The sequence below is a fragment of the Rousettus aegyptiacus genome, unplaced genomic scaffold (assembly GCF_014176215.1).
Source record: "Rousettus aegyptiacus isolate mRouAeg1 unplaced genomic scaffold, mRouAeg1.p scaffold_m13_p_9, whole genome shotgun sequence".
NCBI lineage: Eukaryota > Metazoa > Chordata > Mammalia > Chiroptera > Pteropodidae > Rousettus > Rousettus aegyptiacus.
This window is the reverse complement of record NW_023416312.1, coordinates 65971207-65983019: the sequence shown is the minus strand read 5'-3', so window position 1 is coordinate 65983019 and position 11813 is coordinate 65971207. Positions and strand designations below refer to the sequence as shown.

At 40.8% G+C, this 11813-nt stretch overlaps 1 protein-coding gene across 1 annotated transcript in view; it reads left to right on the top strand.

The window, feature by feature from the left end:
• Positions 1 to 4153: 4153 nt before the first annotated feature.
• Positions 4154 to 11813, top strand: part of AMMECR1 (AMMECR nuclear protein 1) — a 101167-nt gene continuing 93507 nt past the window's right edge. Inside the window, exon 1 of the mRNA XM_036227319.1 lies at positions 4154 to 4792. Coding sequence (XP_036083212.1) covers positions 4320 to 4792 — 473 coding nt within the window. The 5' untranslated portion in view covers positions 4154 to 4319. The remainder of the gene's footprint in view (positions 4793 to 11813) is intronic.

The following is an 11813-nucleotide window of genomic DNA, read 5'->3' as shown; positions in this document are numbered from 1 at the left end:
CACAGTTATAGTATATACATTTTCATACTTCATTATATGCATAGAGTATAGTAGATGAAGTCTTTAAGGAAAAGAGAAATAAAAAAATAGTCAAATAATGATTATCCAAACTGTAGTAGACATCTTCATGTATTCTTTGCTCATGACTTCTCTTAACTGCCCAAAATACTACTCATCTCCTTCCTAAAAAGCTTTCCTTTCCAATCCACAACTAGCTAATTTTGTTAATTATTCCACATTCAGTATACATACTAGAATGACTAAATCTCATTAAGATGTTTATATACCTTTGTCTCAACGAAATAGGTGGTAAAAGATATTCAGTTAGTTTGCACTCCAGTTGATGATAGAAGATATAAATGAAAAAACTAGAAAAGTCCACAGTAGATCATGGTCCTTTGTTCATTAAGGTATTCATTAGGTAAAGGATTCAGGAGGTAAGGGTCTGTTTTCCATTTAGGAAAACAAAAGCTGATTTATCAATTTGAATTGAATAGTAGGTAAAGAATTTCATTATTTGTTCACATATTCATTCAAATATAAAACTGATGGCCACCTCTACCAATACAAGCATGTATTATATATGTACAAGGTTAGATCAAAGTGGTAGCTAATAATTTTACATTCTGCAGCTGTTCAAGGATAACAGTTGAGAAAGTTTGGTGACAAGATAAAAATTGACTTTTTTTGTTTGTTTTCACTGAACTATATGAACATTACTCATGTCACCCACACCCCAGAAAACTAAGAAAATAATTTTGCAACATTAACAAATGCTTACTATCTCATCAAATTATATATACATATATATATGTGTATACACACACACATATTTTGCTGAGATGAAAAGTAACTATTGCAAACATGAGAAAAATTGAGGTAATGGTAAAATAATCAGTAACTTCTGGGTTTAATTCAATTTCCAGTTTTATCACCTAGTAAATAATGTGCATAACCTTTGTTCACGTGGTTTTTCACAGCTTTAAACAGAGCATTGGACAATAGTTCATAGCAATTTAGAAGCTGATGCAGATGAAGAAATGCTTACAATCTGAATGTGCTTCATTGACAAAGAGACTATGGCCCACTTATTTTTCTTATTTAAAAGAAACATGGATTCTATAGCTCCCAGCTTGACAGTCAGTTATAAAAAGCAGAAGGCACCTTAACGTTTCTTCTGGAGGGTATTATCACTGCATTTCAGTATCAAAAGTGGGTAGAAACACATGTGCTCTATCATACTTTGACCTTTACACTTCAAGTCAAAAGAGTATTGAGCAAGGTCAATTTTCCCATTCGGTGTGCACTTTGTGCAGATGCAAAAAAAACCAAAACGAAACAAAAACAAAAAAAGAAAACTTTTTTCACATAATTTAATCAGTAGATTTTGTTATGTTTGAATGAAATATGTTTATTTCTATACTGTGAGTTTGCAAGTAAACAAGGCTAGGAGACGCATTTCCTCAAAGGCTAAAAGAAGGCATTACCAAAACTACCACGACTACTTGCCAGGGGATTTGCAAAACATCTTGAGGCACAAAGTTAGTATAGGAGATGAGCCAGACCCAGAAGTGAACCCAGAGAAAAAGGTTAGAGTGCCCGCCCCCTCCCCCCCCCCACCCCCAGCGACTGTGGCTTTTAGCCAGCCAATACAACAAAGTAGTTCAGATAGTAACTCCCAGTGGTCAGGAAATGATGAATTTTCTTCAGTCTTCATGTTCGGGTTTGTATATTTTCTTATGATTGTAAGGCTTGGAATTGGAATTTCAAATCCTTGGGGGAAAAGCTATTTTTGTAGTTCAGCTGGGATGTCCTTGTCTTGGGGTTTCCCACTGCATCAACCCCTTTGCCTGGTACAATAGCTATGATAGTGCGTTGTCTTTAGATAAACTACAGGACTAAGGACATGACTACTGGTGCTTATTAAAGATTCCTTGCTATTTTCACAAGAGTAGGGGCGTTAGACTCTTGTCTACTGGCCAGATTCTAAATCAGGAGATTACATTCTGCTTTCCTAAATTCCCCTAGCAGAAGCAGCCATCCATGGTATTCTGCTTTGCTTCCTGTACTAAACTCGAGTGTGATGTCATTCAATGGCACTGGTTTTCTACTGTAGAAGTGTTCACTTCTTAGTGGTGTGGTCAGTAAATTGGTACCTACTGTCTTACATCGTATTTGACCCAGTTTCAAACAAATTAAAACGTAGGCTCTGATAATTAAGGATAAAGTATAAGACAAAACAAAACACCCTAACATGTACCAGTTGTTGTGAAACATTTTTTAAATCAATCTGCTTTCTCTTCTGCAATACAGAAAAAAATAATGCTTTTTGTTTACTCCACTAGTGATTGACAATGAATTGATTTTTGCCTCAAACAGGATAGTTCTAATAGTGATGACCAGGTTTAAGAGAATGAGATCACATATCACAAAACAGTTAACCCATTTTTTTGTTTATTTTTAGGTTGTATCTAACCATTCTTGACAGCTGATCTATTTCATGTAGTGTTTTTCAATCATTCCATTAAAACTAAGTTCTTATTTTTGTTTAACCTCCATTGTATCTACTTTAGTTTAATGTCACTATCTTTTATCCATCAGTAACCTTGCTGTCATGCATTGGTACTGAGCAGCAGTTTAGCACAATGACATGGTTTTTGGAATCAGACATGCCTGCTTTCAAATCTTGGTTTTGTCACTTTCTAGATGTGTGGTGTTGGGCAAGTTGCTTCTAAGGTTCAATTTCCTCATCTGTAAACAAGCGACCTCAGAGAGTTACTGTGAAGATCAAATGAGAGAAAATATTATTTTGAGGGGCTACGGGGTAATACGAGGCATGGTACTTGGCACCCCAAAAGTGCTCAATAAATAGCTGCTATGTATCTGATTATGTACACAGATCTGACTTAATTCTTAAACTCTTTGAGAATGGGAAGCATACTTCCTGGATGCCAATATAAGTATAGTATTGTGCACATAGCGTGGCCCAGAGGCTCAATATTTATTGAATGAATAAACTTCGTTTTTTTCCTAAATTGAGTGAGCAGCCAGCCCTCAGCTGTTTGCAAGATCCCACACCTTTAGCTCAAAAGTGACAAAATCAATCAATCCTCTGATGTCTCCAAATATGCAGATACCTCACTTTTGTCCAGATGTTTTGGCATGGTGTGGACACAATGCAAGTTACTTATATTTACTTTCTGTTTCTACCAGGTTCATTTCTTTAAATTTTAACGTTTGATTATTGTCTTAGGTGCCTGGAATGGGACTGACTCAGTCACACGCCTCTTCATCCATCCAAGCATTCTTTGATTGAGAAATTTTAAAAATGAATACCAAGAACTGTCTAATAATATACCTGAACAAAACCTTTCAACTTGTGACTCAGTACACTACCTGCCCTATTCACCTGTAAGATCTGTGGTAGTTGCTTTGTTCCTAAGCCCCCCTCACCCCGCCCCGCGCGACACACCCGGCAGAAAGTTCTAGAGCGCAATCAGCGTCTTAGAACCAGTGAGGTGTTGGTTAAGGACTTCTTGCTTTTAAACGTTTTCAGGGGGCAAGGAGAGAAAGTTGGGGAATAAGTAGAGGGTATATAGATTTCATTGGGTTTGAGTACTTGTCAATAGCCTGCTGCGTGCCTAGATTGATATTAAAGCCACCGCCGTGTAACCATTTCCCCGATGCTTGGTACATACTTTATAGGGGCGGTCTCACATGTGGAGCTCTAAGCACCTGCTTGCTCACACTCTGCCAGTTAGTTCAGAAACCAGCATATTTAAGGCCGGTGGCTCAGGTTCCACGTAACTCAGCTCAAGTGTCACTAATACTAAGTGTGGCGCCGGTCATCGAGCTGTGCTTTGGGACTTGGATACTTATTTCGGACTGTCTTCTCCGCCGCCGCACCCCCACGTACTCCGGTTTCCCTTTCCTTCCATCGTCCCCGGGTGTGCCCATCTCCTCCCTTCACTGCCGCTCTCCGCGTCCTCAGTCTTGTTTCCTTCTCCTTCCTTTCCACCCGGCTGCCGGTCTTTTATCCTCGGAGGGCCGCAGGGCTGAGGCTGCGGCTTGGAGGAGACGCGAGGCCGGCGGGACAGGCGCGAGGAGCGGGGCCGTGGAAGAGCGGGGCGCGCGCCGAGGCGGGGTTGCGCGACGGTCCGCCGCGTGGCCGGGCCGCTGGGCCGGAGAGTGGCGCGCGCGCGCGCGCCCCGCGAGTCCCTGGCGCGCCCCCGGCGGCCGGGGCCGCAGCGTGCTCGCCCCCGCCGCCAGCTCGCCTCACTTATGGGTCGGAAGCGCTGCGTGGGGGAGACTGTTCCAAGATGGCGGCGGGCTGCTGCGGGGTGAAGAAGCAGAAACTGTCCAGTTCGCCCCCCTCTGGCTCGGGTGGCGGTGGTGGCGCCTCCTCCTCCTCCCACTGCAGCGGAGAGAGCCAGTGCCGAGCCGGCGAGCTGGGACTAGGAGGCGCCGGTACGCGGCTCAACGGGCTGGGAGGGCTCAGCGGAGGAGGTAGCGGCAGCGGCTGTACCCTCTCTCCCCCCCAGGGCTGCGGCGGTGGCGGCGGGGGTATTTCCCTGTCGCCACCTCCGAGCTGCGGAGTGGGGACCCTACTTTCCACGCCAGCCGCCTCCATCTCTTCCTCGCCCTCCTTGTCGTCCGGCGTCTCGTCCTCGTCGCCCGGCTCCCGGAAGATGGTGGTGTCAGCGGAGATGTGCTGCTTTTGCTTCGATGTGCTCTACTGTCACCTGTATGGATACCAGCAGCCCCGGACCCCTCGGTTCACCAACGAACCCTAGTGAGTACCGTGCCCTCCGCCACCCTCTCCCTCGCGCTCGGGATGAGGCTCAGAGTTGAGGCAAAGTACGAGTCTGCCACCCCGTCAGCGGCTGCCCCTGCCCCTTTCGCTGCCCGGGTCCCCGGACCACTCGACCTAAGTCAGAGCAGAGCACCCCGTGCTTTCTGCCCTCTGAGGCAAGTTCCCCACACTTCGAGCAGGGTGCTGGTGCAAGAGATGGCTCACTGGCTCCCTGAGGTGTTCGCTTTCTCTTTGCGATAACTTTGAGGAGTTTTGACCCTTTCCTCCTTTCTTTCGCCCACCCCGCGTCCACACCGCCCCAGGTTTCGTAGAACCGAATTACTCAAGGTGTCCACGTCTCCTCACTTTGGTTTCCATTACCCCCAGTGAAAGCCCCGCCAGTGTTCCCGCCTTGCACATGAGGAGTTACTATCCCACTGCAGGGCGAAAAATAACTATCCAACTTCTGTTCTGCTAGGGATGGAACTTAGCCCCGGAGCTTATGAGGTTACCTCTCTTTTCGTTCATGTTTCCTTGTGTCCTGGGAGGGAGGAGGTTTTTTAAAAACAAATTTTCCCTTTACTGCCTATTTTTATCGGAACAAACCCATTAAGATGTGTTTCTAGCGAAGCGCAACGCCAGCTCTGGTATTAGAGGAGTGAGACTTTAAAAAAAAATTCCACTGGGTAATAGTTCATTCAAAGAAAACTGTCCTCATAGAACCACTGTCAGTTTGTACATTGAACTTGCATTCGCTTTAGTGTCTATTTCACTTTTAAGAAACCTATGTTAGGCTTGACGATGAGAAGTAGTTAATCCCAGCAGTGTGTAGGAATTTTTATGGTTTCCTTTGGTTTTGTACTTTTATTTTTCCCCTTCAAATGTGTGGTTGAAATTGTTTAAAATAGCAGTGTTACTGCTAAAAGCCAGGTTAATTCTGATCCCTGTCTATTTGGATGTATGGGAGATGGGGCATATGTTTTTTTTTTCAAAGTGTAAACTGAGTATAAACTGACTTTTCAAGTTAAACGCTAGTCGGAATGTAAAGCCCAAGGAAGGGCAGAGTGACAAAGAGGGCGATTGTTTTTATTATGGGTTCTTAGCATCAACAAGAAAAATAATAGAGAAAAATTTCAAAGAAATTTATATTGAAAAACATCAACCCGTTTGCTAGCTAGGACAAGTGCTTCTTCTCCCCATATCATAAACACATGAATTGTTCTTTATACACTGCTTCTTTTCACTCTGTGAGATTAGGGGATTATACTACTACTACTGGATAAGTATGAACATTTATGCCTAGGTTAAAAATATTAAGTTAATATGTAAAGTGGAAATAAAGTGTCCTGGAAATTTTAATTTTGTATCATTTGTTTTCTTTAGATTTGATACTCTAAATGTATTTAATTTTGTATGGTTCTTCTGTGGTCTGTGCATTTTCTTTCAGACTTGATTCATCTTTGGGCATTGGTTCATAAGAGATGCATGTAATGGCATCCAGACTGACACTGTCAAATAAACAGTATCTTTATAAATTTCATAGTTTTAATTCTAGGAGCTTAAATCCTAAACCCACATCTTAGCCAATTTGGTTTTGGTTAAGAAGTAAAATTTATCTGGAAAAGACTACTGTGTAAAAATATGAAATATTTATTAGTGTGGGTCACTTATTTGTGACTTTTATGTCTTCTCATGGATGTCTATGATGTATTAAAGCCAGGCCTGGGATGATACATAGGTTGGTTCTGCAAAGTCATGAGACTGCAAAAATTCACTCCTGTTTAGTTATATGAGTTTTGGAAAGGCTGTTTTACTAGTCATGTTCCATTGCTCCAAAGCATATGAGAACACACTTTCAGAAGATACTGTTTTAACACATTTTCAAGTGAGTTCGGGTTAACTGAATGGTTATAACAAGAATTTTAAAAGAAAAGTGAGCTTGACCAGTTCATGTAGAAAATGCTTGTTAAATGTCATTTAACAGTGCCTCCTTTGAACGTGTATTGAGGTGTTGTTTCTAATACCCCATCTACTGGATTTCTTTCTCAGGGAATTAAACAGATAAAATAAGGCACCCTCTTGACCACTGGGGCTATGTTGAAATGATGGTGGAAGAATAACTTATTTAGTAGTCCTTGAATGTGACATGTATTCTATGAAGCAACTAATTTGGAAAAGACACTGAACATGACCAAGGGGTGAAGTTCACTTAAGTGAAAAAAGGACAGCATCTTCTTTTCATTTATCTTAATGTCATTTTTGAAATATACTGTGGAAAATTCAGGAAAATTTCTTAAAAGCACTGTTTGGTTATGGCAGTGAACTAACTAATCACTTGACAATGCCTTAGTAACCACCACACATTTTCTTTCAGTTTTACATATTTAAGAGCATTGTGTACTTATTAGTGTGGTTTTGTGCTGGGGAACATAAGACATAAATAGACACATTGCTTTCTTCTCCCTCAGAGTTATTGCTACCATGTCATGAGCATTGGTGTTTCAAGGCCTATCTGTCCACCAGAAGATGTGTTTTCGACAGTTTTAGATTCTCATGTGTAAAATCACATTTTCATCCTTTCCCAGGACCTTTCTGTCAAAATGTTTGTAATTAGTGAAATCTGCCTTTTATAGGTTTAGAAGACCTAGATTCATCAGTTACCCTTCCACTCTAAAAGGTTATTAGGAATTTCCAGTGATCTATCCATTTCCGGTTTTGGGGGCGGGGGATGTCAATATGTGAATAGGCTGTATGGATGCAAATTTTTATGGTTGCTGCTTTCTTGAAGCAACTGCCTCATTGCGGAGAGCAGTAGCTAGAGCTTGGGAGGACGGTGGAAACTCATTTAATGGAAGACAGGTAACATTTGTGTCAAAAGTAACGTATTACTAAATCTTTGGTCTCAACTGTACAAGCACATTCACCCGCAGAAATAAGGCTGAGGACATGATAAAAACATGACTTTAGGTGCATTTTACTATTCAGTGCCAGAGCTCTTGGATTTATAGGTGGGACCCAGGTAGCTGGGTTATAGGGAACCATTTACTACTGTAAAGGGATCCACTATGCCAGGTGTTGAGCCAGTTATACTGCTGAGCAGTTGTTCTCAACCTTGGCTGCACTTCGAATCACTGGGGAATTATTTAAAAATATGGATGCCTGCGTCCCAACCCTAGAGATTCTGATTTAATTGGACTTGGATGGGGCCTGGGCATCAGGATTTTTAAAAGCTCTCCAGCTGATTTTAATGTGCAGCTGAAGTGGAATACTAGTTGTATTCAACTAGGCCTTTCTCCTGAAATTTGGATTAATTTGGTCTGGGGTGGTGCCTGGGAACTCGTATTTTACGAGCACCCTGGGTAATTTTGTTAAACAACCGGTTTGAGAAACTTGCAGTGTGGTCTGTAGAAGAAATCACCTGGGAACTAGTTCGAAATTTAGGCTCTCAGGCCCCACCTCAGACCTGCTAAGTTAGAATCTGTCATTTAACAAGCTCCCCAGGTGATTCTTCTGCACATTAAAGTTTGAGGAGGCGTGGTTCTTGAACTTTGGAGTACCACATTATAATCTCCTGTAGTGCTTGTTAAAACACAAATTGCTGGGCCCCATTCCCAGAGTTTCTGTTCAGTTGGTCTGGGGTGGGGCGGTGAATTTGCATTTCTAACAAGTTCCCTAGTGCTGCTGCTGCTACAGTTCCCAAGACCACATGTTAAGACGCACTGGGTTGGAGTAGCAATGACCTGAATAAGTACTTCAGCCACTGTAAGAGAATGGCAGTTTTCACTGCCGGTTTCCTGGATGAAACTTCCTGCTTCCACGTCACTATCCTTTATCATGTTCTTTCTAATTTAGCACCAAGGAGATTTAATGTCGCCGTGAATATAACAAAGAGTGCAAGGTTCTTGGGATGGTTAGGGAGGAGTGTATGAGAGTGACTCTTGGAAACCTGTTATATGATTTTAGGTATTTTTTCAGAAATTATTAAATGTGAGGAGCACATTTTAGGAGTTAAAAACAGCACAACTATAATATCTTAAAGTGAGTTGTATTGATTTTAATAAGCAAAGCCCCCTTCAGTTCTCATAAAAAATGTTTTGATGATTAGCTTTCTAAATTACATTTTGTGATAAGATTTTAAAAGCTTTACTTACACTTATGCTTGCTGGATTGCATTTTAAGAATTTCCCTCATAACAAAGAACTATAAAAGGATCCTGCTAAGGCACTGGGATTATTCAGTCTTATATCTTTGATGCTGTGTTGCATGTCACGTCCAATGAACTTTTAATTTTAATCTTCTTATCACCTTTGAAGTTAATGCAATGTTACATTTTGTATAGACCGTAACACACAAAAGATACTTTACTATTAAACATCAGTGTGCAGTTTTTCCATTGCAATGAATAAAATGTACTTTTTAAAAAAGAAAATCCACTCCTGGACATGCAGATTTTATGAGACTCTGAGCAGGCGTTTGAACAGTTAACTCTTTCTTGTCTTGGCTCAGTAGTCAAATTACTGTTTCTCAGTGTCCTTGGGAGGAATTGGGTTGTGTTAGGGAGGTGAGTCAGGCACTTTGTTTCCCCAGAACACTACCAATCCTATCACACGTCAGTTAAAAAAAAAGATAATTTGATAATGAAGCTCAGGTGAAAGTGATATTAAATCAGCACTTTAAACTATTATATTTCTATTAGGTCTTTTTCGATGAAGACTGACCAGAATAGCTGGAAGGTATATCTGCCAATTGCAGATGATGCTACTACAGATTTCTTTATCCATGCTTGCTTAGTGGTCATAATGTCTAGTTTTTCTTTTTAAAAAAATTGAAAAATTTTTGAGCATTTTTAAAGGTATCAATATGGTTATTTTTCAACAATGTTAATTTCCAATGGAAGGCAATCTGGTGTTCGATATTACAGATAGAAGAGAAAGCAGGCATGCCCCCAGTTGTCATTTATGCTGTAAAAACTGTCAATTACTGGACTAGAAGTATATAGAAATATAAATTACAAAATTATTTTTATATCTGTGCATAAAGGTGTATGTATGTAGGTCAAGGTATATTTAGTTAAAAAGAAAAACTTGATGTTTATTTTACCTTCTCCCCCATATGGCCAAAAGGTGTGATAATCTATCTCACTTTGTTTTGCTTATGAGTTGTGTTTGTGCTGTGTTCAGGTCCCAGTTAGTGGTGGCAACTAAGAAAGAATCTCTCCTCGGATCTCTCAGTCCAATAGGAAGAAAGATCATTACTGAGAAAGTGAAAAATGCTCTGTTAGCCCATGCATGAGTTGTTTTCAGAAACACAGGCTAACATTCACATCGTTGTCTTTTTTTTTTAAGTACACTTTTTGAAATTGTATGTGTTAAAACACTATAACTTATTACTGCAATGGATTATAACTTTGAAGTCAGTTGTGCTCCCCATTTATAGACCATTTTTGAGAATATGTATGTGAAACACTAAAACTTTTGCTATGAAATTAGTCAGAGTTCCCTATTTCAATAGGCATTTTTCTGTTCTCTCAATGTCACACATGCTTGCCTGTTTTGAAGCAGCTCAATGACCAGGGCTTTTACATTTAAATTTTGTTAGTCTTTTTTTTTTTTCAAACTGTGTAATAATGTCTCTTTTTTATGCTGTTCTGAATCAATTAAGCTAAGTAAGTGAGGACCAGCGGTAAAAGCCAGGGGCTGCCAAGAATGGAACTTTAATGTGTAAACTGTCTTTCCACACAGTAATTGGGCAGTTGCTCATAAGACACTGGAGACAGTGTGGGAAGCCAGTGGTTGTGTAGGTGGGAAGAGTGAATTCCCAACAGTAAACTTATTTAGAGTTGAGCTTCTGTAGTTACAGTGTTGCTAAGAGGAAAAAGGAGCCACAGCTTATGTAGTAAAAAGAGCCCGAAGGAAGTTGGTGTAATATATAGTTGGTTGGGTGGAGCTTATTTTATGTTGGGCCCAACTCTAAGTGGCATCTTTTCTATCAAGTGTGGGTGTGTTTTCTACAGCTCTTAATGTATCATACTTTCAAACTTGGCTCAACCTTAAAAAAATGTTAGTGTTGAATAGCTGAGTGGAAATTATATGTCACTGGGGAAAAAAATTTTTTTAAGCGTATACATTAGGTTGAGTTCCATGATTGGAAACCAGAGAAATAGAAGAGCTAGTTCAATCCTCATAGAGCTTACAGTCTTGCTCAAGATGTGATACAAATATCAGAGGTACTTAAAATGCTTACAAAACCATATATATAGGATTGCAGATGAGTTAGATACATAAAAAATATTGTACAGAAGCATGATGATGACATGGAATAAAGGAGTGGTCAGGAAGAAGGTTTTTTGGGAGAGGGTAAGTTTTAAGCCAAAATTTTAAATGGGAAAGGTACAGAGATTATTATTGGTGAAGAGTCTGCATACCAGTAGATCTTGAAGTCTTACTTGGTTGTTCTCAAACCAGTTGCTGTCACCACCACACCCCTTGCCACAGTACTTGGGGATTCCCAGCAGCTGTCTTTAGTCAGCAATTTGCACTCTCAGCATTCTCCATACCACTCCCCTTGCTCTGGTCTCTAAGATCATACAACTTCAGGGAAATTAAAATAGCCATTTGTCTTGGGAACCCTTTCGGAATGCTGGATAAGAGATACTGGATCTGAAGAGAACAGTATTTGCAGAAGAGTCCTCTAGAAAGTAAGATGAATTGCAAGGAGAAAATTCTCAAGGCAGAGGAGACCAGCTAGGCTTAGGTTATGAGGGCAGTAGTAGGAAAACTGGCATTGGAGAAGAGGGTAAGCCACCCCAAGGGCAGAGTTTGTGAATATAAGGCCGTTGCAAAGTCAAGAAGTGGAAGAAGTTACTAGCATATGTAGGGACTCGCACTCTAGGGCCAGGTTTTGTGTAGGAGTGGAAAGATTGCGGCTCACCTGTTTTTTGGCTTCCATCATTGACTTTTCTTTCCTTGGCTCCATGCCTAGCTATTCTTGTGCTCAGAAAAAAGTTTGTTCAACAGCTCTG